The sequence below is a fragment of the Callospermophilus lateralis genome, chromosome 8, assembly GCF_048772815.1.
Source record: "Callospermophilus lateralis isolate mCalLat2 chromosome 8, mCalLat2.hap1, whole genome shotgun sequence".
Classification (NCBI taxonomy): Eukaryota; Metazoa; Chordata; class Mammalia; order Rodentia; family Sciuridae; genus Callospermophilus; species Callospermophilus lateralis.
Window position 1 is genome coordinate 107,751,691 of NC_135312.1, and position 27,190 is coordinate 107,778,880.

Consider the following 27,190-nt stretch of genomic DNA (forward strand, 5'->3'; position numbering starts at 1 on the left):
TCCTGCCACTTTACTGAATTCATTTATTAGCTCTAATAGTTTCTTTGTAGACCCTTTTGGGTCTGCTAGGTATAGAATCATGTCATCTGCAAATAGTGATAATTTAAGTTCTTCTTTTCCTATTTTTATGCCTTTAATTTCTTTCGTCTGTCTAATTGCTCTGGCCAGTGATTCGATAACTATGTTGAACAGAAGTGGTGAGAGAGGGCATCCCTGTCTTGTTCCAGATTTTAGAGGGAATGCCTTCAATTTTTCTCCATTCAGAATGATGCTAGCCTGAGGTTTAGCATAGATTGCTTTTACAATGTTGAGGTAAGTTCCTGTTATCCCTAGTTTTTCTAGCGTTTTGAACATAAAGGGATGCTGTACTTTGTCGAATGCTTTTTCTGCATCTATCGAGATGATCATATGGTTCTTATTTTTAAGTCTATTGATGTGGTGAATAACATTAATTGATTTCCGTATATTGAACCAGCCTTGCATCCCAGGGATGAATCCTACTTGATCATGGTGCACAATTTTTTTGATATGTTTTTGAATCCGATTTGCCAAAATTTTATTGAGGATTTTTGCATCTAGGTTCATTAGAGATATTGGTCTGTAGTTTTCTTTCTTTGAAGTGTCTTTGTCTGGTTTAGGAATCAGGGTGATGTTGGCCTCGTAGAAAGAATTTGGAAGTTCTCCCTCTTTTTCTATTTCCTGAAATAGCTTGAAAAGTATTGGTGTTAGTTCCTCTTTAAAGGTTTTGTAAAACTCTGCTGTATACCCATCCGGTCCTGGGCTTTTCTTAGTTGGTAGTCTTTTGATGGTTTCTTCTATTTCCTCAATTGATATTGGTCTGTTTAGGTTGTCTATATCCTCCTGCCTTAATCTGGGCAGATCATATGACTTAAGAAATTTATCGATGCCTTCACTATCTTCTATTTTATTGGAGTATAAGGATTCAAAATAGTTTCTGATTATCTTCTGTATTTCTGAAGTGTCTGTTGTGATATTGCCTTTTTCATCCCGTATGCTAGTAATTTGATTTCTCTCTCTTCTTCTCTTCGTTAGCATGGCTAAGGGTCTGTCGATTTTATTTATTTTTTCAAAGAACCAACTTTTAGTTTTGTCAATCTTTTCAATTGTTTCTTTTGTTTCGATTTCATTAATTTCAGCTCTGATTTTAATAATTTCTTGCCTTCTACTTCTTTTGCTGTTGTTTTGCTCTTCTTTTTCTAGGATTTTGAGATGGAGTATGAGATCATTTATTTGTTGGTTTTTTCTTTTTTTAAGGAATGAACTCCAAGCAATGAATTTTCCTCTTAGAACTGCTTTTAATGTGTCCCATAGATTCCGATATGTTGTGTCTGTGCTTTCATTTATCTCTAAGAATTTTTTAATTTCCTCCTTGATGTCTTCTATAACCCATTGATCATTTAGTAACCAATTGTTCATTCTCCAAGTGATGCATGTTTTTTCCTTCCTTCTTTTATCGTTGATTTTCAGTTTCATTCCATTATGATCAGATAAGATGCATGGTATTATCTCCACTCCTTTATATTGTCTAAGAGTTGCCCTGTGACATAATATATGATCTATTTTTGAGAAGGATCCATGTGCTGCTGAGAAAAAAGTGTAACTGCTTGATGTTGGGTGGTATATTCTATATATGTCAATTAAGTCTAGGTTATTAATTGTGTTATTGAGCTCTATAGTTTCCTTATTCAACTTTTGTTTGGAAGATCTGTCCAGTGGTGAGAGAGGTGTGTTGAAGTCTCCCATGATTATTGTATGGTGGTCTATTAGACTCTTGAACTTGAGAAGAGTTTGTTTGATGAACATAGCTGCACCATTGTTTGGGGCATATATATTTATGATTGTTATGTCTTGTTGGTGTATGGTTCCCTTGAGAAGTATGTAGTGTCCCTCTTCATCCCTTTTGATTAGCTTTGGCTTGAAATCTATTTTATTTGAAATGAGTATGGACACTCCTGCTTGTTTCCGAAGTCCATATGAGTGATATGATTTTTCCCAACCTTTCACCTTCAGTCTATGTATGTCTTTTCCTATCAAATGCGTCTCCTGAAGGCAGCATATTGTTGGGTCTTGTTTAGTGATCCATTCTGCTAGCCTGTGTCTCTTAATTGGTGAGTTTAAGCCATTAACATTTAGAGTTATTATTGAGATATGGGTTGTTCTTCCAGCCATATTTGTTTATTTATGTTACTAAACATGGTTTGTTTTCCTCTTTGATTATTCCCCCCCACCTTTACTGTACTACCTCCCGCTGTTGGTTTTCATTGATATTTTCCATTTCCTCTTCCTGTAATATTTTGCCGAGGATGTTTTGAAGAGCTGGTTTTCTAGCTGCAAATTCTTTTAACTTTTGTTTATCATGGAAGGTTTTAATTTCATCTTCCATCCTGAAGCTTAATTTCGCGGGATACACAATTCTTGGTTGGAACCCCTTTTCTTTCAGTGTTTGAAATATGTTATTCCAGGATCTTCTAGCTTTCAGAGTCTGTGTTGAAAGATCAGCTGTTATCCTGATTGGTTTACCCCTAAATGTAATCTGCTTCCTTTCTCTTGTAGCTTTTAAAATTCTCTCCTTATTCTGTATGTTGGGCATCTTCATTATAATGTGTCTAGGTGTGGATCTCTTATGATTTTGCACATTCGGCGTCCTGTAGGCTTCTAGGATTTGGGATTCTGTCTCATTCTTCAAGTCTGGGAAGTTTTCTCGTATTATTTCGTTGAATAGATTGCTCATTCCTTTGGTTTGGACCTCAATACCTTCCTGTATCCCCATGACCCTTAAGTTGGGTCTCTTTATGTTATCCCATATTTCTTGAATGTTCTGCTCATGGTTTCTTAACAGCTTTGCTGAGCTGTCTATGTTCTTCTCCAGTTGAAATACTTTGTCTTCATTGTCTGATGTTCTATCTTCTAAGTGTTCTACTCTGCTGGTAGTATTCTCAATTGAGTTTTTAAGTTGGTTTATTGTTTCCTGCATTTCCAGGATTTCTGTTTGTTTGTTTTTTATAACCTCTATCTCCCTGTATAATTGATCTTTTGCTACTTGGATTTGTTTATGTAATTTATTGTCGAAGTGGTCGAAGTGGTCTTTCATTGTCTGATTTTGCTGTCTAATGTCTTCCTTGAGACTCCAGATCATCTGAAGCATGTATATCCTGAATTCTTTATCTGACATTCCATCTGCTGCAGATATTACCTCTTCTAAAGTTGAGTTGACCTGCATTGCTTGTGGTCCTTTCTTTCCTTGTCTTTTCATACTGATCGCGTTTCTTTCTGCTTGGTGAAACTGTTGTGTTATTGATTTTTCCCCCTATATATTTATATTGCTCTTGTATAGCTGCAAAGTCTCCCTCGCAGGCTTTGGCGGTGGCTCTGCCCCTCCTCCAATTGAGGCAATGTGCCTTCCACGCCAGGAGGCCGCTGTACCTGTACTTTCGATGGGCCTGTTCTTTCGGTGGTCACAGGTCCGCCTACCTTGCAGGCGTGAGCAGCGGCTTTGCCCCTCCGCTGGCCACTAGGCCTGTTCTGTCTGTCGGTTGCAGATCTGTCTACCTAAAAGGCGCTGGTGGCGGCTCTGCCCCTCCCCCGACCGGGGCGATGTATCTGGCGGGCCACTGGGCCTGTTTTGTCGGTGGTCACGGTTCCGCCTACCTTGCACACGCGTGGAGCAGCTGTTTCATTAGTGCCTGGGCACACTCTCCTTGTTTGCCTCCCTCAGGCCCTAAGTTTGTAGAGCTTGGGGCTGAGAACCCCCAGCAAATTTGCTTACCTTCTGGTAGCCATGCCCCCGTATCTGGTGCAAGAGACCTCAGTCACATGCACTTCTGATAAAGCATTAATCTCTAGGACATATAAAGACCTCAAAAAACTTAACCCCAAAAAACCAAATAACCCAATCAATAAATGGGCTAAGGAACTGAACAGACACTTCATAGAAGAAAAAATACAATTGATCAATAGATATATGAAAAAGTGTTCAACATCTAGCAATTAAAGAAATGCAAATCTAAACTACTCTAAGATTTCATCTCACTCCTGTTAGAATGATGAGGATGTGGTGAAAAAGGTACAATCATACATTGCTGGTGGGACTGCAAATTGGTGCAACCACTATGGAAAGCAGTATGGAGACTCCTCAGAAAACTAGAAATGAAACTACCATTTGACCCAGCTATCCTACTCCTTGGTTTATACTCAAAGGACTTAAAATCAGCATACTGGTGGAGGCGATCCCCCACTCACTGTCTTGACAGGGTCACAGTGAGAAAAAGTGTTGGCAAAGCCGCTCTCCCACTGTCTTGACAGGGTCACAGTGAGGATGAATGCTGGCAAAGCCACGCTGGTTGGTGGGTAACCGAAACCATGAGACCCTTTTTTATGTAATTGGGACTTTGCATTTTCATGCTTATGTTTCTCACAGGAGGCATGAGTATGTTAAATGCCAAACAAATTAAATTTCAGATGGCTAGAACAGAACAGGTAGTTCATGCCTTGGAGGCCGTTCTACCCACCCCTCAGCATATTAAGGACAAAGTAAAAGGCTATTCTTCTATCTTAGTACATTGTGGACAAACCTAATAATGGACAACAATCATCCTCTGAAAAACAAATTCTTTGAGAACTAGTGCACCTTGACTGAGAAACAAATTCTTTGAGAACTAGTGTACCTTGACTGAGAAACAAAGAAACTCTTCGAGAAAGCATCTCAACCAGTTTTATGAGAATAAATTTAGGAATCAATTAAAATAGGTTTATAAGACACAGTTTTAAAATAATGTTAGAAATATTATTTTATTTAGATTCTTAAGTTTAGAAATTCTTAAGTCTTTAGTTGTATAGGTTTCTGATATGTTTTAAGGATGATTCATAAACTTTAGGATATTTTAAATATAAGATTTAAAGGGACTTTTTTAGATGGGAATTTTGAATTAGAAATAAAGTACAAGTGTACTTTAGGTTAATGATTGGCTAGGAGACTTAGAGTCTGGTTACGTAGTTTGGCATTAGTTAATAAGGAAATAACATATCTTGGGAAAAATAGTAAATCTTGGGAAAATCTGAAGGATGTAAATTGGTGACATGTTTTATTGATGATTCTGTACTTTGATGATTGTATGGCTGGGGGTCATATCCTGGAAGAATGTAGATCGGTGTGCTCTCAATCATGGTTAAGGAAATGTCATGTCTTGGCAAAGTTTTAAATTATATAATCAATGACGTATTGTGAATCTATAATGATGAGAAAAATTATAATAAAAAGGGGACCCAGAGAAAGCTGCTTTAGCTCTCTCTCTGGAGATTGCTCAAACGGAACGACTCCTGTCTCATCACTTCGCCGACGCCACTCCTCCTTCAGGACTCCCTGGACCCCGCTGGGGCTGGACCCCGGCAGCATACTATACTGACACAGCCACATCAATGTTTATAGCAGCCTCAATTCACAATAGGTGTCCTTCAACAGATGAATGGATGAAGAAAATGTGGTACATATACTTAATGGAATACTACTCAGCTTTAAAGAAGAGTAAAATTATGGCATTTGCCAGTAAATAGTTGGAGTTGGAGAATATCATTATAGTGAAATAAGCCAATCCCACAAAAGCAAAGGCCAAATATTTTCTCTAATATGTGGATACTAATTCACAATAAGGCAGGGGGCACTAGGGAAGAATAGCATTACTTAGATTAGGTAGAGGGAAGTGATGGGAGGGGAGGGAAGGGGATGTGGGAATAGGAAAGATAGTAGAATGAAACAGACATTATTACTGTATGTATTTATGTTACTACATGACCAATATGATTCTGCAATATGTACACTCAGAAAAATGAGAAATTCTATCCCATCTATGTATGATATATCAAAGTGCATAAATGCATTCTACTGTCATGTGTAACTAATTAAAGCAATTAAAAAAATAAAAAAGAGATGCAAATGAACTTTTATGAGAGGATTCAAGAGGAAGAGGCTAATTGTACCTACACAGAGAGCTAGGGAGGGCTTCTGAAGAGGAAAGGGAAATTCATTTGAGAACTCCTAAGTAATATTTCTTAGAAAGTGTGTCACCATATTAATCAAGAATACCTACAATTTATAGGTTATGCCTTTCTAAATACCAAATATTCTAACAGATAGTATTATTTATATTTTCATAATATCCTATTGAAATGGAAACAAGTAGATTCTATTTTCTTTGATGAGAACAAAAACCAAAATACTTTTAAGTGTTGGGGTTGTGGTTCAGTGGTAAAGTGCTTGACTGGCATGTGTGAGTCCCTAGGTTCAATCCCCAGCACCAAAAATAAGATAAAATAAAATACAATAAAATAAAGTACTTTTAAAATATAATAGATCATTATACTAAAAAATTGATATTATAAATTTGACTTTTCACAAAGGCATATATATGAGTATGTATATGTACATATTCATGCACACGTATTCATATATGTATATATATACACACGTGCATATATGTATATATATTGTGTATGACAGAGAAACTGACTAGTTTTGTCATTATCAAAGCTAGCTTTGGTTTTTATAAAGACAGCTCTTAGGATTGTAGATGTAGTTTAGTGATTAAATTTTAGGATCTTTTAAATTTTTTTGTAATTATAGGTGGACAGAATGCCTTTGTTTATTTTTATGTGGTGCTAAGGATCCATCCCTGTCCCTTACACATGCTAGGAAAGCACACTGCCACTGAGCTACAGCCTCAGCCCAAATTCTAGGATCTTAAAGTCAATTCTCAAACAAAAAGTTAATGTTTAGAAAGCTAGAACAATGTATAAATATTCATTTCTATCTGTTTGTTTCATTCTTTAGCATTTATGTGAAACACTTTCAATAAGTCCCAACTTCAGTAAATGCTCCTTGGATTATAGGCTTTTTTGATACTTTACTTATATATGATTTAGTTCCTTTTGACATTTTCCTCCAAGAGTTCCAACTTAAAATCTGGAACTAACTCAGTAATGAAATTTAATATTTAGTTTTTAAATGTATTTGCTGTAAAGCCTAGAGTTCTTTTTCCTTATGGAATTGAACTAGTAGACTGGGCAAGGTATGAAGCTGAGCCAGTGTTCTGCAGAGAAAAGTATAAATGGACAACTGGATTCAAGTGGTTCAACCCAAAGTACAAAGTACTATATTTCCCCCCACTCCCAGCGCTGTGGATTGCACTCAGAGCACTGTGCAGGTAGGCAAGTGCTGTACCGCCAAGTTATACCACAGCATAAGAATGCTGTAGATACATGCTCCTGAGCATTATTCCTGTATCTTCCCAGAATTTCCAATGTTCATCTCAAATTAAAAAATAAATATGACATTAGAGTCCTAATTATTCCCATTTATGGCAACTATGCCTTCCCATTCTCAATTATTTGGCAGGGAAACTTGAAATAAGTGTTGATCCTGCCTTCTTCCTTGCCTTCTGGTAGATAAGCATTCACAAAGATCTGGTTCTAATGTATTTAATACTGGGGTTGAAAACTGGCAGGTCAAAGACTGACACACATCTCTTTATGTATGTGTGTTATGTATTGGGCCAGAACAGTTTTTAAAAAAATTGAACCAGAATGAATTCAACTGAATTATGCACCCTTTGGGTGGGCATGCTCTTTCTAGGAAGTTTCCTCACCCCACTCCATTTCTCAGTTTTCTTCTTCTGTTTCTTTTACAAACATTAGTTGAATTGTTGAAGAATGGATTCAAATCTTTCTTGGAGGAAAATAAAAACCAATATTGGCAGCATTGGAATATTCTTTGATTTGGATTTTCTAATAATTTGATATTAAGCAGTGAGGGTGACAATGATTTTTTTTTCTCTGAAAATAGGATGAAATTGTAAATTCTTATACCCTGCATTTCCAATTAAGATTTGAATCACAGAAACTCTCCAAGGGACCTCAGTTTCTTTGGGGAAGTCATTTTTTTTTTTTTTTTTGTAAAGTAGGACTAATTCCTATGAAAAGGAGTGGTGCAGAGGCAAGGAGAGAACAGAATGTTGGAGAGCTTTTCTCTTTCCTTAGTTCAGTGAGAATGTTGGTTTCTTTGGAAAACAAGTTTTTGTGGTTTAACCTCCTGGTGTTTTCAGTTCATGTTCTCAGGTTGCTATCTCCCCACTTTCTGGCCAAATCCCCAGTTTTTATGATTGATAACACCATTTATAAGACCTCTGCACTGTGGCTCTTCCATTCCTTATATGTCAATCATTTGAGTTGAATAAACAGTTTGGTTTGAGAAAGGCAAGACTTGCCAACTTTGTAAACTCACATTTTGTCCCCTTTCACCCAAAAGTCAGAGACAGAAGGCATCAAAACATCTGTATGAAAAAATTCAGTAAAAATAGTGATTTAAAATATCCATCTTCCATTGATTTCTTTTTAAAAATCTCAGCCAAATGCATGTGTTTTTGTTGCTAAGGTCTGGTTGAATTCAAATTAGTACCACTAGAAACTTAGAGCCACAAGTACTAGAAATCAACAAACCATTTATTATGAGAGTGATCTTTTATACACATATAAGTTTGAATAGTTAGGAAAAATCAATGTCAATATCTCTGATTCAAAATGTGATTTGGAAGTGTTAATTTAGATATAAAATTCTGGAAATATGTATCAAACTTATTTTGCTTGTTTTTATTTGTATCTGAGAGTATATTAAAACTTATGTCTAAGAAATTCTAAAAGAGCTATTTGAATAAGTTTCAAGTAAAAATTCTATGTAAAAGCCAGATGTGGTGGCACATGTCTGTAATCCCAGCAGCTTGGGAGGCTGAGGCAGGAGGATTGCAAGTTCCAGGCCAGCCTCAGCAATTTAGTAAGGCTCTAAGCAACTTATTGAGATCCTGTCTCAAAACAAATAAACAAACAAACAAAGTAAAAGAAAGCCCCATATAATGGTATAATAAATAAGTGCTTTTTTTCCCCTTTAATAGCACATGCAGTAGATGACATCTTTCATTTAGATAAAATATGGTGAGTTTAAATATTTCATGGGATTAAATAAGTTGGGATAATTTAAAAAATATTTTTAGTTGTAGATGGACACAATACCTTTACTTATTTATTTATGTGGTGCTAAGAATTGAACCAAGTGCCTCACACGTGCTAGGCAAGTGCTCTATCACTGAGCCACAACCCCAGACCAAGTTGGGATAAATTAAGGTGGGATCTAGCATTTAATAAATGTGAAATAAATATGAGCAATCATAACTGACCTAGGAAACAATGACATCATCTTTGAATAATTTTAATAATGACACGTCTTAATTATGATACAGTTTTACAGCTACTGTTCTGGCTGTAAGGATGAGCCATTCTTTTCTACTTACATTATAGTCACATTTGAAGAAACTGATGGAACAGCTCGTAAATTGGCTTCATCACAGTCAAGCTGTAGACCTCCGCAAAAACAATGCCCAGGCACAGAACCAAGCACTGAACAAAGAGGAAGTGGTAAGGGGTGATGAAGGTGGGGGACCAGGAGGAGGAGGGCAATGAAAAGAATTACTTAGTATAAGAGTATGTCATTGCCTTACCTGAGCAATGCTTTAAATTAAGGTTCCAAAGTTGACTTTTAATTTATCTTTAAAAGGATGCTAGAACATTAGCATTTGGAAACATACACACTTACCAACCCATCCATTTTTAAAAAGTAGAATAATGTTCTTTTCCATTTATTGCAAAATGAATGAAATCATGTTCCTATGTCACCCAAGGAAAATGTGATAAATTGTGATGGGGTTTGATGTTCGTGTAAGATTCTATTTAAGAAGGAAGTACTTATTTATAGCATCATCAAAACTTTTATAGGACTAAGTCACTTTTAACCAACAAGGAAGAGGAGAATTAAACACTAAATGATTAGTGTGGTTAGATTTTCTTTTTCTGGAAAATTCAGGAGTTCTTCAATAGATTTTTGTTTTAAACAATGAAATTTTTAAAATATATTTTTTAGTTGTAGTTGGACACAATACCTTTATTTTTATGTATTTATTTTATATGGTGCTGAGGACTGAACCCAGCACCTTGCATGTGCTGGCGAGCACTCTACCGCTGAGCCACAACCCCAGCCCCTCCCTTTTCAATAGATTTTTATAAAAGAATGCTTCTTTGGCCTATGTAGAGATGATGGATCTCTAAATCTTCATTTATGTGAGTGGACATTTTTTTTTTTCTGCACAGTCATCCAATTTCTACTCTTTTGGGTGTTGGAATAAGAAAGAATGGGATACACCCCTTTGGCCATCTGTGGGGCTTGAGGCTTAAGGTTGTGATTCAATGAATCTGAAGTCTATTAGAGCCTCATAACGATGTTTTTATATAGCATGATAGGATTATTGTTCAGTGTAATAAATATAGTCTGATTCCTGCCGTGATGGGAATGGACAATGACTGAGAGCAATGAGGACTACTTCCCAAATACATTTACTTCTAGAGCCTTAAGCTTTTTAGCAGATGCTATAGACTCAAATATCTATCATGATCAGGCAAAGTAGTGTCTGGATGTCCAAATGGGTTGATTTCTCCTGTTGCCAACTTACAATAGGAATGAGTGCAGCCAAATCTACCAACATTTGCAAAGAAGCCAGAAATACAATGTTTTATATATAATTACCCATTTAAAAATGATAATAGTTAATTTAAAACATCCTAGGAAAAACAAAACTTTCTATGAGAAATTTTCTGCTTGCAAATTTCCAGTTTCTGATCTTTGCAGTAAAGCTTCCAGAGAATAGGCAAATGTTTCAAATATGAAGCAGAGGCTCCTGTGAAGGATTAGCAAGCATGGCTGGCTACAGGCTTTGAACTTAGAAAGTGCCTGTTTGCTCAGGTACGTGTGATGACAGGTGTTTTTCATCTCCTCCCGAGTAACTGCAGAGACTCCTTTCCAGAGTTACAGGCGTTTAGGATCATAACCTGGTTTCACTGATTATGTATCTGCTGAAAACTCTTATTAAACAGCTTTATAGTTGGATTACCCATTTTGGCCATGGATGGCTGTCTGTTAAATCCTATCTACCATGTGAGTGCATGTTTATGTTGTGAGGGTGGGATGGTGAAGGTTGGGGAGGAAGATGTAAGCCCTGAGAAGAAGTGAACAGAAGATCAGGAAAAGTAGGCAATGAAACTAGCATTCATTGCAGTGTTTTTTTCTATATATATAGATTGAATTAAGACAATACATATCTTAAGTACAAGGTTATCTGTAATAGGGAAAAATGAAAAAAAAACATACAAATATTCAATGACAAAAGAATAAGTAAATTGTCACTTAAAAGATAACATTACATATATTATTTCCCAAGAGCTTATAATAACATGAATAGCTAATTATGCTAAAATGCTAATTGAAAATATGATAAAACTGATTGGTACAGGAAATTATTTGAAATTTTATTTCAACAAAGTGAAAAAAAAAAAGAAAAGACAAGTGATGTACCAGCAAATGACGATAATAGCCTCTCAGTGATAAAAATGATGATTGGTAAAAAATGTTTTCCAAATCTTTCAAATTTAAACATTATACAGTGTACTGGTTAATCATAGATATTATTATTTTCCATGATATTGATCTTGAGGAGTGATTTTTAAAATGTGGATTCCTCACATTCTTTCATCTAGCCAAAACGATTATAAGCCATCTTCAGTTTAATTTCCAGTAAGTCCCTATAATAATCTGATTTAAAGAAAGTGGCACAATTAGGAACCTTAATTTAAGTTTCACCCCCAGATATTATTCTCACTTTTCATTTCATTTTATTTACCATGTTTGAATCTGAAAAAGATATTTAATTATTAATGGCAATTCCCCAAATTGTCTCAAGAGGACTCTAATGAAAAATTATGTGTTTATATTATATTTATTGTGTACAGGAGTTTAGGATTCTTCTGTAATTGTACTTGTGACAAATTTTCTTCCAGAGTGCAAGATCAGGTAAAAACTTATTTCTCTTGCTGACTTGGTCTGTTTTTTCCCCATTTGTTTTTCCTTTACAAAAGAGACTATGCGAATTATATAACCCGTTATTTTTCCTCTTTGACTTAATGACTACAATATTCAGATCTAAGCTTTGTGTGTGGTTGCTGAGCTTTCTCAGTGAGGATTTAGCCATACTTTAATTGTAAGTTGCTGAAAATTTTCTTGGGAATAACATGAGATATAAAAAGATTCAATTAAAATTTAAGAAATGAAAACAAAATAATAAAGGGAAAAATGCTTTTTAAGATAACACAGCTTAATTTGTCATTATTACTTTTTGGCATAATATTAGTTGTTAAATTATACCTGTTAACTCTTTTCTTTGCTAAAATCTCTTCTCTTAGCTGGGTTAGTGGCACATTCCCAGCAATTGGGGGGCTGAAGCTGCAAGATGGCAAGTTTGAAGGCTACTGCAGCAATTTTGTGAGGCTCTAAATAATTTAGCAAGATCTTCTCTCAAAGGGCTTGTGGTGTTGCTTAGTGGTAAAATCATCCCTGGGTTCAATCTCCAGAACAAAACACACACACACAAAAGCTTATAGCTTTTTTTTGTGGGGGAGGTGGTGGGTACTGGGGATTGAACCCAGGTGCACTGGACAACTGAGCCACATTGAAGGGTTATGGAAAATAATATTCCTCCAAGATAGCCCCCAGGGAAAAAACAGAAAGACAGTGTGTCTTAGGAGGATGGAGGGAAATTAGCCAAACATTACACCTCTCCCAGTAAATCCTTTCCCAATAACAATAGGAAAAAGCAAACATTCACCTCTTCCAAACTACAGTGGGTTCTGCAGGGAGGAGGAGGATACTGTAAGGCTGGGCCCTAAACTTTGACCTTTCCCGATTGCCAATAAGTCTTGAAGGAAGGCACAGTAAACTCTGGGAAACAATGAATCCCAGAGGAAGAAGAAAAGCAGTGGGTGGGATCTGAGCTCCTGTCTCCTTCCACTGACAGTGAGTTTCAAACTTTTGACAACTGCCTTCTGAGTTAAAGTTTTAACCTGCGCAACGAGTTCCCTGACTGTCCCATCTGCACGTGTACGTTCACAGTTTCCAATGACTAATTCACCCTCATTGTAGACTATAAAACTCAGACTCCTTCTGTAACCCGGGGGCTATTTTTCTACCCAGAAAATGAGAACATCTGATTGATTGATTCCGCTGCCAATAAAGGAAAGCTTCTTGATCCAGTTGAAGTCTGCTTCTGTCCCGGTTATTTGTGCCTTTATAATGGTGCTGAAACCGTGTTGGTTATTTTTGCTTACATTCATCCTCAGCCCTATTTTGTATTTTATTTAGAGACAGAGTCTCACTGAGTTGCTTAGCCCCTCGATTTTGCTGAGGCTGGTTTTAAACTCCAGATCCTCCTGTCTCAGCCTCCCAAGCTGCTGGGATTACAGGTGTGCACCACCCTGCCCTGCACTTTTAGCTTTTTAATGATGAAATTATTTGGTCTCCATCCTCTTGGAGGCAGGTTCAGGGATGTTAAGGTAGATTGATGAGTAACACAGGAGATTCCCAGGGGAAGGTTATCTCCTTTAATTGGGGACTGTTAGTAGTTTATCTCATTTGGGTAGTGAAGACAAAAAAATATTGAAAATTTGAAAATATAGGCTTTATAATTTGTGGTAGACCATAAGGGATTCCTCTCCTAATGCTGGTTGTCTTCTCCCAATGCTGGGGATTGAACCCGGGGATGCTCTATTATCAAGCAACACCCTAGCCCTTTTTATTTTTATTTCATTTTGAGTCTGGCCAAGTTGCTGAAGCTGGTTTCGAACTTCTCCTGCTTCAGCCTCCCGAGTAGCTAGGATTAAGGAAATCTGCCACCTGGTTCAACCCTCCTTCTTCATCAAGAGTTTGAAAAGCTGAGGTCAAAATTGCAGACTTGGGCTGGGGATGTGGCTCAAGTGGTGGCGCGCTTGCCTGGCATGTGTGCGGCCCGGGTTCGATTCTCAGCACCACATACAAACAAAGATGTTGTGTCCGCTGATAACTAAAAAATAAATATCAAAAAATTCTCTCTCTCTCTCTCTTTAAAAAAAAAATTGCAGACTTAAGGCACAGACCTTCATTTGCATAATTTATTAAAATAGAAAAAATTTATTTAAAAGGAATTATTTTCATGATATAAAGCATTATAGAATCAATCCTCAAGTTTATAGCCTTCTGCATTCTCTCTGGTATTTTTGTGAGTTTTTGAAATATTGACTAGACAGAGGTTATAATTAATAGGTTTTCATAGCTCTGAAATACAGCTTAGACGCCAGAAGATTTTTCATTTGCAGCCATTAAAATCAAACAGCTTCTTTGCTTTTCTATTTTCTGTTTCCTTTGCATCAGGTTTTATAGTGATTATGAAAGGGAAATTACATAAAATAGTAACCCTGACTGACATTAATTTTACTCACAATACCTGACATGATTGATGACTTTCATCCTTAAGATTCCATGAGTTTATTTTAAAACAGAATTTCCAAATTTAGGATACATCCCTAATAAAGTTTGAAACTGGAAAATTACAAATAACCTTTTCATAAAATTATACATAGAATCCAACTTTTAAAAGTTTCGTGTCTTATAAAGAATTTATGGAAAAGGAGGCTCAATTACTCTGATTACTTACAGCATTCAGATGTTTTTGTCTCAAAGGAATATGAGGAGGTCATTTCATTGTGGTTGCCAAAATATTTGTCGAATTGCAGAGACCATCCATTGTTGTCTCCTGGGGGCAGGTGGGGAGGAAAGAGCAGGAAATTAAGAATAGAACAAGACAGATGTATTCTGGTGTGCTGGGGAAAGATAGGTCCTTTAAAATAAGCTAGCGAGTCTCAAACTTAATGAGATAAGCATCATCTAGAAACCTACCAAAGTGGATTTCTGGATCCCCTATGGGGTGCTGGGATGGGCTCCTGGTGTCTGTTTCTAACAAGCTCTGTAGTGATTCTGCCACCAGTAATACTTGGGCCATACTTGAACAAGCAGAATTTTAGGCATACCAGAATATGGCACACTGCTCTTAGCATTTTAATTGTTTCTCTAAATCTTCTTCAATCATTGAAACTGACATTGGAGATAAATAAACATGGATGGGTGGCCATGATGATCACATTTAAAAATCAAAGAAAGCAACTGCCCAAAGGAATGGGGCCAACTAGTCATGGACTGAAACCTCTGAAGCTATGAGCTAAAATGTATGTTTTCTCTTTTTAAGTTGATTTATCTCAGGTATTTGTTATAATAACTGAAAGCTAACTAACAGGAAGCTACAAGGCGAGGGAAAGAAGATAATTTTTTAAAGAATTTTATGATCTTTTAATTGTTTTTAAACATAAGGGACAATGAAACTAATCATGTGATGAGATGGAGATGTAGGAGCAGCTGCTATGGAGCTCTTTCTGTATGGAACAAACCTTTATCTTCCTGGTGGGGATTTGAATGTGATCCTCTGTAGAGCTTTAAATTTTTTTTCCAAATGCCATGACTTTTTTTTTTTTTTTTTTTTTTTTGGTATTGGGGATTGAAACTTAAATATAAAACCACATCCCCAGCACCATCCCCCTTCCTTTTTTAAACAGATTTTGAAACAGGCTCTCACTAAGCCTCCCTAAGTTGCTAAAACTGGCTTTGAACTTGCCATCCTCCTGCCTTGGCCTTCCAAGATGCTGAGCTGCTGTGATTACAGGTGTGTAACACAGTGTGTGGCTTGCTATGACTCTTTAAGAATGCCCAAACATGTAAAGACAGACAGACAGACAGATAGACAGAGATTGACAGATAGAGGTATTGATTCTACAAATTTGTCCTATTTCTGTAATTATTAAATCTGGCACTGCTTTTAGAAATTATTTCTCTTATATACAGTACAGTAGAGTTATTGGCCTTGTACCCATCCAGTTTTCTCCTCTTTTTTTTTTTTTTTGCTGCAGTTTTCAAGGAAAAGTATAGAACATTCTGGAAATGCAGTATCCTGAGGTAGGAATGAATTGCCTGAAACAGCCCAGTCCTTTTTCCTGTTCCTTGTAGGGAGTGTTGACACCTTGAGTTAGGCAGTAACTTCCTGGACAGTCACGGCTTTGTTCCTCCCTTCCCTAGAAATGGGATGTCCTTCAAAGCTTTTCCCAGGGAGTCAGGCTGCCCCTGAGATACATAACTAGAGCAGGTGCCTCCCAGGGTCCCTCAGCCCTGGTACATGTAGGGCAGGTGTAGTCAGCAATTCATACTGTGGGCAGCTTTCCCAGCTCACTATGAACCTCAGGCATCTTTTGTCCCTTGCTACCTATTTCTATATAGGGAATTTGCCCCATGTAACGTGTATTGATATTGTATCTTCTTGGACTCAGACAAGTTGGTAACTAGCTTACAGGAGTCTGCTTTGAATCATTTTTTGTATAATTTATACCTGAGACTTGAATTCAGATATTACAAACCTATTTAGTTGCATGGATTTGATAAAATTGACTTCCTGGTTCCCATGGTTTCTACTCTGATCAGCAGATTTTCAGGTTATGTCTCTAGTCCACACTTTTTTCTCCTTTATAACACACATACACAGTTTACCTCAGGTACCTCAAACCTAACACTTCAGAATGGAACTCATTATCTTTTCCCATATAAACTTGTTACTCCATAAATTATCTGGATTTGTGAATAGTCCCCACAATCTATCAAACCGCACAAATGAAAAAGGTTAAATTTACCAGAGTTTGCTTATAAAGTGCATGATTTCCCTCTTTTTTGCAGATTATTTTCCTATTTTTCAGCTGCTCATTCACAGACCTCCATGAAAATTTCCTTTGGGAAAGTGAAGGAATCTTAACATAAATGCTATCTACACTTGTAAAATCAAATGTCTTGTTAGCAGCCCTACTAAAAGTGAAAAATTAGAAGATAGATTATTTAAATAGTGCAATTATAACATTCCCCTTTCTTTTGCATTCCTCATGGGTTTCAAAACTTCTTTACTACAGAAGATCTCAAGTTGAACAAAAGCAGCAAAGTACTATGATATCTCAATTCAGTGGGAAATGAACCTCAAGTTCACCAACCATAGACTTCAGCGTGGGTCTCCTGCAGGCCACCAGTAATGAGGTGAATAAAGGACAACAACCAAGAAAAGAGCAAATACCAGCCATCGAGCACCCAGGAACCAGTTCCAGGTGCCTATCTGACTCCTAACATAAGTGGATGATATCAGAGGCTGAGAATCAGGAAGAGGGAAGAGGATATTTGAAAGACTGAGCATAGCTAGTTAAATAGAGACTAACTTCTTGAGACTATGGTGGATTTTCTGGGTTAGTTCTTCCTCCCTGCTACCTTCAGTTAACCATGCTTCCTTCTTTGGAAATTGGTAAGTTAGATCTGTATTTTCCAGATCCCAAGCAAGTAGGGTTCTTGTTATTGATAAACCTCTACCAATTGGCAGCAGTCACATGAGGACTTGAAGTTTGTAAGCGCCAGCTTCCCCCAGTACCTAGTGGCAGTGGGGGTAGTTACTGCCTCCTGCCCAGTCTCAGGGCCTAAGCTCCGTAGTGCACAGATTTAACAAGAAAATGGTGGATACAATCTGCAAAAAGAGGGAAATCACACAATTTATAAGCACACTCTGGTACAGATTTCAACTTGATGTTGAACTTGCAACCACAGTGGGTGATCCTCATCTCAGACTTCTGCTTCTGCAGACTTTATATGTCATTCCCTGGTTGAAATCCTTTTTTTTTTTTTCTTAATCTGTCTTCCAATCTAGGGTGTTTTCTTTTTTGTTCCCTTTGGAAGGGGTTTCAGATAACAGACTTTCAGGAAACATTGGGTGGGTTATCTAACCTGACTGGTTTTGAAGACAATGGCAATCCTGTTACCATTAGAAAATGGGACTTTCTGGGGAAAAGGACCCTGCGCAATATCCTCTTCACCTCCTTGCACCAGGCTAAAGGTCAAGTGTTTCCAGAGAAACTGTCCTTGTTCATGGGCCAGGTGGCCCCAGCCCGCGTGCCCCATCTCCTTTCTGGAGCCAGAGCTTCTTCCCCAGATCCCTGCAGTGCTGTCCATTCTGTGTGCCCTTTGTGCAGTGACAGTCCCAGTTAGGCTTCTAGAGGTGGCAATAGAGGTGTGTTGCTCTCTCCTGCCCATTCATGCACCTCCAGGATTTTAAAGTTCTTAGATTTTAATACAATTTCTATTCCTGACCCTGAAAAAAAAAAAAAAAAAAAAGGAAATGGCACACAGTGACAAAAACAGCCATTTAAGTGATTTAAATGATCACTTATAGCTTCCTGGAAAGATGTGAGTTTTCGATTTTGGCAAAGTGGTTGCTGTGACAAATCATTAGAATAAAAATAAGAAACTGGAAGGGTTGTAAGATGGGATGGCTAAGGAGATAGCTCTGGAGAGATTAAAGAAAAATGATAAGCTCAGGTTTTTACATTATCAGCTTCAAAAAGTTCAGAGAACCAGGGAACTTTCATGATAACTCTAAGATTATCTTTTATCTCCTGTGGCCTTAGGTCAGGACTCATGCAGCCACAAATCACATAGAATCTGATCCAAGGAGTCACTCAGTTACACTATAAGTTGAGTTCACATTTTGCCATATTTTAAAAGTGAGCATTAGAGGATTGATTTAGAAGAAACCCTGTGAATCTTATTATTGGTGGATTGTGTATTCAGTTGGATTTGAGAACTCTAAATCCTGGTTCCTGATAGCCTCTCTTGTCAGCAGAAGCAGCTCTCTTTTGCTGTCTGATGAGTTTAGATGGGGTTTGTTTGAAAACAACCTAATTCCTTTATTTGAAGTAATAACTCACCAACTTTCCTCAGGTCCTTTCATTATTACCATGTTTCTTTGCTTCTTAATCAATTATAAGCAGACTCAGATCCCAGCACACCCCAGAAGATAACAACAAGTTGTACTTGATTTTTCTACTATATATATGCAGAAACCCAAGGAATTTGTGAGGGACTGGTTTACTGGCGTGCTAGACCAGGTGGCAGGACTATAACCCTAGATCAGGCACAACCAATTCACATGTCACAGAGTTTCTGGATTCAGTGTGATGGCTCAAGACTGATTTTCTGGATTGGGGACTGAAATCTGAACCCAATGTTGGTGCTGTAGTTTGGCCTTAAATATCCCACAAAGGCTTGATCTGTAGCTTGACAATATTGGGAGGTGGTGGGACGTTGGAGAGGTGGGACTTAGTGGGAGGAAGTTGGGGAGTTGGAGGTGTGCCATTGGAAGAGATGGTGGGACCCTGGCCCCTTCCCCTCTCGCTCACTTCCCAACCATGGAGTGAGTGATTTCACACTGCCATGGACTCCCTGCTATCATGTTCTGCTTTGTCATAGGCCCCAAAGCAACAGGGCCAACTAATCATGTGCCGAAAGCTCCCAAACTGTGAGCCTAAATAATAACGATTTTCTTTTCGTAAGTTCATTATGGGATGCTGACTAACACAGTTGGCTTGGAACAAATGAAGTCAGAGGCAAATGCATGTGCATACTGAGGAACTGAGTGGGTAGATTATACAGGACATGGCCGTTGAATTGTACACCTACCACGGGCGTCTGGAGAAATATACTACAGATCAACTCACCTGGCCTCTGTTTGACTCCCCGCCATGAATGTGTGTCTGTGGAGCAGAGACTGAAAGGCTTAACCATTAAATCCCAAGTTTTCAATTCTGCAAATATTTTAATGAAACTGACACAGATGCATTAAAATAGGTTGGAAGTCATAATCTAGGGCTTGTATATTATTGTTATGATTACTGTACTGTAATTACATATGTAATTGTTGTACATCATATTACTTTTTTATAGGTGTCCCATATCTGGGACAATAGGACAGAGCAGGTAAACACAGCATTTCACACTTTCTACATGGCCAGGATTTGAGAAACATTGACATATACTTTGTTTGGTAGAAGACCTTGGGGAGTACAAGGTCATTTTCCTGCTGCTGTGTCTCAAACTGGGATGCTTCCAGAAGCAACTGTGGCAACAGCAGGACCCTGCAGGTACTACCCCTGCAGAGGAGTCCAGAGGCATTTGTGTTGGGACAGGCAGGGGTGGTGGCAACAGCATCTCAGCTTCTTGACCGATCATATTTGTGGTTTAGTCACTGATGGAGGGGTCTTGTTGACTTCTGCTCCCCACCCTTTTTACTTATTTTACATACAGCCCTTTTACTTATTACATACATAATAAGTATGTAATTCCTGTTTAAGATACCCCAAGTGGATTCTATTGCTTGCATTAAACCCTGACAGAAATAGGGACTAATTGAATTCCTGCATTAAAATTTGGTTTAAATATGGACATTTAGTAATTTTGGGAGCTGAGGTGGGATCTCTAAAAGTAGTGCATTTTTTTCTGAACCCATGAGTTTCTGTGTGGTTCAGTTTCATGGTCCCAAGACAGCAACGGTGATGATGCTTTTTAGCATTTTCCCTATGGGTTCTGGAGATAGTGCTGGGAGCCTAATAAAACACCCTGCTCTGCTGGGCTCCAAATCATCGATTGTTTCTTGGGTGTCAGGTTTTGAAGCTTGTGGTGTTGGATTTTCCCCCTTTCCTGGCATGGCAATTTGTTGACCTCTTGGCAAATGATTACTACTTGTTTCATATCTTTATTATAAGAAAGCAGAATTCTGTGAAAGATTTTAATTTTTTCATTTTAACAGAGAAGTTAAATATAATATTTAGCACTGAGAGAACTGGTATTTAGTGTATATCTACTATTCTGTACTAGGTACTTAATTTTATCCTTATAATAACTTTGGTCATATTTATAATCTGCATTTACAGATGAGAAAAACAATTCTGAGAAGTTTAGTGATTTGTATTAGGAGCAGAATTATTGAAAAAGAACTAAAGCATTAAAATAATAAACTAAGTTTGTATTTTCTTTTCCAGGCCCAATAAATTATTTAATCAGTTTATAGCTCACTTATAGAAGTTCAACTTTCATGTTATATCAGCTTTAAATAGTTAGCTATTACTATTTGTTGTACATTTTTCTGTTATTTGTTTCTTTTTCTGTTTTTTTTTTTTTGAAGGGGGAGGTACTGGGGATTGAACTCAGGGGCACCCTACAACTGAGCCACATCCCCAGCCCTATTTTGTATTTTTATCTAGAGACAGGGTCTCACTGAGTTGCTTAGTGCCTCCCCATTGCTGAGGCTGGCTTTGAACTCGTGATCCCTCTACCTTAGCCTCCCGAGCTGCTGGGATTATTGGTGTGCACCACCAAGCCCAGCTCTTTGTTTCATTTCTGTTATTGAAACTTGTTGGGGCTCGGAAGATGAACCCCAACAGCACTTTGGTGTGCTGAGTGCTTTTGACTAAATAGATTGGATGACCTCAGATGCTGCTTTAGAGGCAAATTTTCATTCTGAACGTCTTCTGCCCTCAGCTCTCCCATTCTTCTTCCTCTCCTAAAGTAGTAGAAACCAGAGTTTCTCTTCTCCAAGAAAAATCTTTGAAACTAGAAACCTTTCTTCAAAGAGTGGCGTAAGACCTAGAACTATCACTCTAACCTTTCCTTGCTGTTCTGCATAGGAGCTGGTCATAAAGGAATTCTTTGACTTGCCTTATCTGATAATAGATTATAAGATTCTCATTCCAGAAGGGTCCTGCCACATTCCTGGGAGGAAGGAATGCTACACAGAGTAACCAAGAAGAATCTGAGCAGACAGTCTTGTTGAATTATCTCTGTCAGTCTAGTAGCATTAGGACATAGACTTTGTCCAATCACAATTCTATATGACGGTTCTTCATTGACTCTAAGCATAAAACCAGATAGGTCTCCCCAGGTTTTGGGTTTTTATTTCTGAAGTCTCCCATGCCACATAAAACTTTGATCAAATAACTCGTTATACTCTTCTCTTGTTAGCCTTTTTTTCAGTGGGGGTTTGGAGATTGATCCCAGGGGTACTTTACCACTTTTTATTTTGAGAAAGGATCTTGCTAAGTTCCTGAGGCTTTCATTAAGATGCAGAGGCAAGCCTGGAACTTGTGATCCTTCTGCCTCAGCCTCCCAGGTTGCTAGGGTTACAGTTGTGTGCCACCTTGCCCAGAAGCCTATCTTTAGTTATAGGGGTATTGGCCAGGATACCCCCTCTCTGCCCCTTATATCAGAATTGTGTGAATGATACAAAAATTCATTTAATTAACAACCAGAAGGAATTATTAACTGGAATTAAAGTTTATCATCATTTTTATTTCTAGAGTCAGTGAGAGTATTGCAAACCATTGAGGTATTACTGGAAAAAATGTATCAAAGAAATAAATTTTCATAGTATTATGAATTGTTATACATTTATAAATGTTATAAATGAAATATGTAAGTAGATGAATCATTTCGCCCTGGCTGTGTCTAGGCATTGATGATTCCTACAGCCAAGTTCCTGTGTACCTACAGAGGATCAGTTGAGAAGTGGGCATGCATGGGTCTGAAGGATTTGACCTCACAGGCTGCCAGGGGTTCATGTAACTCTGAAAGGAGCAGGTCACCCTGTTTGTGTTCATGTTTATGTTCATATTCCGGACACTCCCATCTATGCTTCAGAAACAGTGAGGGAAACAGGTGGGGTGACAGCATTCTAGATCGTGGGGCTGTATTGTGGGCAGTGTGTCACTGCTCATATAAAACTGATGGCTGCCAGAAGATGCTGAGTTTTTCCACTCTGCTTTTTTAGCAGGTTCTATATTTAGCTTAGTTTTTATAAATGAGCTTTTTCAAGTTGTTGCATTTTTACCACTTATAGTGCAGTAACTTTAAACCATAGGCTTGGTGCCCTTTCCTGGTCCTTTGTTCCTCACCATTTTTCTTTTCTTATTTAAAGGACTACAGTGTATGTGGCCTTAGCTGCAACGTTTTAGTCCAACAAATCAAAATGGTGTAGTGTTTCTGTTTTCTTCTTTGTCTTTCTTGTTCCTATTCCCTTTCTTCCTTTTCTATTTCATTGTACCTACACACACACACACACACACACACACACACACACATACACGGGAATAGGGGAAGAAATCCTAGGGAGACAGAGAGAGGGAGAGAGAAAATGTCAGGATGGAACTGGGGAATTTTTGATCAGCAGAAAGAAACAGGACAAACCTGCTTATACTTTCCCAGGTCAGAGCACATATTTTGTGGAGAATTTCTTTTTAAAGAAGTAATTGAGAGATTTATTTTTTTTAAAATAGCAATGTAATCAAACAAATAAACTTTAGTAATTTGTTTGAACCTTCCTTCTGCCTTCCCAAGGCATTTTCTTCTCCTTACCCTTTACTTCCTCCCACCAGAAGGCAGGAATATAGAACATGAGAAACATTGCCAAAATCACAAAGTTGAAAAGTTAGCATTTTTAAGAAAACAGCTTTTGGTATATGTGTTTCTAAATTTTAAATCCTATATCCTTGATATTTTAAGGATGCATGGGACAATGAGTAAAATGATTTTTTCATACATTAGTAAGTGTCTTGCTAAAAATTGATTCTCTGATTTTTCTTGAGGCAAGCCAGGATAATGTAAAGAGCACTTTCTATTAAAAAAAGAATTTTCACTTAAAATGATATTATGATTCTGTAAATAAAAGTCGGAAAATAGATCAAGAAAAGTCTGTTTTTACATGCTGCCTCAGCTTAATATTTACTGAATAAAGGGTACTAAAAAAATCAATCAATGAATGATTGGAGCTTTTTCCTTAAACATATTTTGAGGAAGTGAATCATTTCACAACTTGATGATATTCACCTTGGATATTTGTTTAGAAAAGGGAAGATTTCTGGGCTTTACTTCTTTTCCTTAGGTCAGCATATCTGGGAGTGGGGCTTAGGACTCGGTCTTTTCCAAGTCCCCCAGGTGGCACAGCTGCAGGTGGTCCTCTGCATACTTCCGGGGTCATGCCAGATTTCATGATGTTTCAGTTTTTTTTTTTTTTTTAACTTTAGAGGTTCTGGGGATCAAACCCAGGATGTTGTGTACACTAGGCAAGCAGTGTAGCACTGAGCTACACCCCCAGGTCTGGATTTCGAATAATCGAAAATTGAGAGACTTACCTCTTCATTAGATGGGGTGCCAGAACAAAGGAGAGTGTGAGATATTGTGTGCTAAACGGTCTGTTCTTTCATTAAAATGAGGGAAAACATCTGCTAGACTACAAAGCATACATACTATGGGCTCATGAATGTGAGCCAATATATAAAGTTTGGATCTATGCAAAGTGGATCATTCCTTATTCCTTATTTGCTCAACTTTCAGCACTCATTCCTGGAACACAGTGGAATATCTTTTTCTCATAAACTAATGATCCCCAAGATTAGAGATGAATTTGAGCAAGGTGCAGGAAGCTTGGTTGTGGGGGGTTGGGGAGCAATTCACCAAACGAGTTATGGGGGTTCTCCATGGATTTTAATAACAATGGTGGTTTGCTGGACAAAATACATTTGTCTCTTTCTGGGGTCTTACAACCATTAGAGGCAATGTTTTGAAGAAATTAAGGGCTGTGACACTATCCTGGGCATCTTTTAAGGCACATTGAGGCTGCTCAAAATTGTCTTTTGTGTCCTATTTAGTAGGACATATTCTGATAGGAAAATCTGTGTGGAAGTAATATAAATATATCTACATGGAGGTAACATCAGCATCATAAACATGATTAAGCATTGTTGTTTTCTCTCTCTCTCTCTCTCTCTCTCTTTTTTAAAAATTGTATTCTTGCTATGTTGCTCAGGCTGGCCTCAAATTCCTGGACTTAAGCAATCCTCCCACCTCAGCCTCTCAAAGCTGGGACTAGAGGTGTCCACCAAAATGTCCAGCTCTAAGCTTTATTAGATAAACATATTTGAAGTTAAAACCAGGCCTGCCATTTTGGAAGAATTCAAGGATTCAGTTACTTACATTACTTTGAGAATAGTAAATAGAAAACCAGTAATTTTTAAAATGCAGAGATTTATGACCCATGTCACTTTTTAGCTTTAAATGACAAACCACCAAATTTAATGGATTTTTTTTGAAATGAGAACAAATGACTTCTATATCAAACTGCTATCATTCTGATTGCTATATAAGAAGCTTATTTAGGAAATGATAGAATATTTAGTGCTCCAGAATTTTAAATGCAGGACCAATTAAAAACTGAAAGTGTCCTTGAATATACTTCAAACAGTCTTCTAATCCTATTTTAAAAAATATAGATATCATTGCCATCACACCCATAAATAAGTACTGCTTATCCAGTTCTCACAGATTAGTAAATGCCAAGCTAGGTGCCAGAGAAATACACTGAGGCATTAACAAAGTTTTTCTTCCCTTGCATTCCTTGTACTCTCTGCCCTTTTCCCTATCTTAAGCAGCTAGAATTTTCCATTTTCCTTGCCTGAAATCAATGACACAGAAATTTGCAGATAACAAAGGAATCAAATTCTTTGATATTTGACTTTCATATGCTAAAGTTTGATCTATAATAAATTTGTAAAATTGAAAGAGCTGAACTTTGCTGTTCACAGACTGGACAAAATACTTGGACCAGAAAGGGAGAGTGGAGAGTCTTTTTCCCCTTCTTCCCCGACCTGAGTTGAATCTGGGGGAAACTACACATTCCCTGCACTGGTTTCTGTTTCTGGGAACTGAGGTGTAGTGCACGTGTGTGGCATTGCGCAGCCTGGCTTGACAAAGGAGGAACAGAGTACGAATGGCCATAAGGGCCGAGGCAGATGAAGTGAACGTGACTGTGAAAGTTCTCCAGGGGCTCAGTCTGGCTCAGGAGTAGCGGAATGCTTCCCAGGAGCCCTGGAATGCCAATGATGTAGGCGGGAGAGGCGCGGGATGTGATAACGTCTACAGTAGGCAGGAGATGACAGAGCAATGACTTATGGCAGCAGACCAGATTGATTTATGCACATCCCAGGGGATGCTGTGACACTGCATGATGGCAGTCAGCTAGACTCTCTGCCCTGCTGGCCCCACCCAACGTCCTGTGCTCAGCAGCAATCCCAGGAGAAGGGAGATAAATAAGACCTTTAACTGACTTGGTTCACATTTTTTACCACTTGGAAGGATGAACACTTGCAATAGACAGGGGCTCTCCACTGAGCTACACTCCCAGGCTCTTGAAGTTTGTAATAGAAGTAAATTTTGGCCATAGAAAAAAATAAAGATCATATGAATAAAGATTTTTATTCACATGAGAATGTGAACTGACTGTCATATCTGTCATGTGTGGTGCAGAGCTTCAACTTTCCCCCAAATAATACTTTTCTTATGGGTTGTCATGAGGATTGAATGATGTAAAATATACAAAGCAGCCAGAATAGTACCTTATATATAATAAGTGCTATAAGAATAAAATTGTTATTTTAAATTAGGAAGTTCATCTAATTTCTCAAATACTATTTTCTAAAAAGAAAATAGATGCTTAATTATGAGGGAGGCCCCATAGAACTAAAATTTTATCAATAGGAGATTTATTTGAAGACGGTACCAAATAATAATGATTATTAGCATGGCCCTTGTCTTTCCTCACCACAAAAGAACAAAACAAAAACAGCTGCTATGGTTTGGGTAAGTGTCCCCAAAGGTCCATGTATTAAAGGTTTCATTCCCAGCCCATGGCACTACTTGGGAAGTCTTTAGGTCAGTGGGGGCATACCCTTGAAGGAGATTGTGGGACCCCATCTCTTTCTCTTTTTCATTGCTCTCCAACCATGATGTGCTCAGTTTTGCTTCTCCTCATGCTCCTGCCACGCTCCTCACCCCAGGCCTAAGAGCAACAGCATCAACTGATCATAGACTGGAAACTTAACTGTGAGCCAAAAAAAAAAGTCTTTTTCTTTTTATACTTGATTATCCTAGGCATTTCTTATAGTGATGGAACACTAACACATAAGCTGAACAATTGGGTATATAGTCTGACCAAGCCATGATTTCAGAACATTTATGTAAGCTCTCTGTACTTCCATTTTTTTCTATTTGTAGAGTGGATATAATTTAACATCCAATTTACATTGAGAATAAAATGTAAGAATGTATTTAAAGGATTAATACTGTCTCTGGAACACAACAAACAATAAAAAAATGCCATTAATTTTATTATTAGAAGTCTTATTAAACAAAAAAAATATTCCTAGGAAGGTTAAAAGGAGATATCACAGGGCTGTGGATATAGCTCAGTTGGTAGAGTGCTTGCCT

The 27,190-nt window shown here is 37.7% G+C and overlaps 1 protein-coding gene across 3 annotated transcripts in view; it reads right to left on the reverse strand.

The window, feature by feature from the left end:
- The window catches only part of Rxfp1 (relaxin family peptide receptor 1), an 88,414-nt gene that overhangs the window by 54,692 nt on the left and 6,532 nt on the right, over window positions 1-27,190 (reverse strand). For 2 of the 3 annotated variants that reach the window (XM_076864661.2, XM_076864660.2), the window contains exons 2-3: window positions 14,631-14,729; window positions 9,354-9,459 (exon numbers count right to left, since the gene is read on the reverse strand). In XM_076864661.2, coding sequence (XP_076720776.1) covers window positions 9,354-9,459; window positions 14,631-14,673 — 149 coding nt within the window. In that variant the 5' untranslated portion in view covers window positions 14,674-14,729. Of the gene's footprint in view, window positions 1-9,353; window positions 9,532-12,530; window positions 12,540-14,630; window positions 14,730-27,190 lie in introns of all 3 variants that reach the window. The other variant, XM_077110186.1, reaches the window with a different exon arrangement.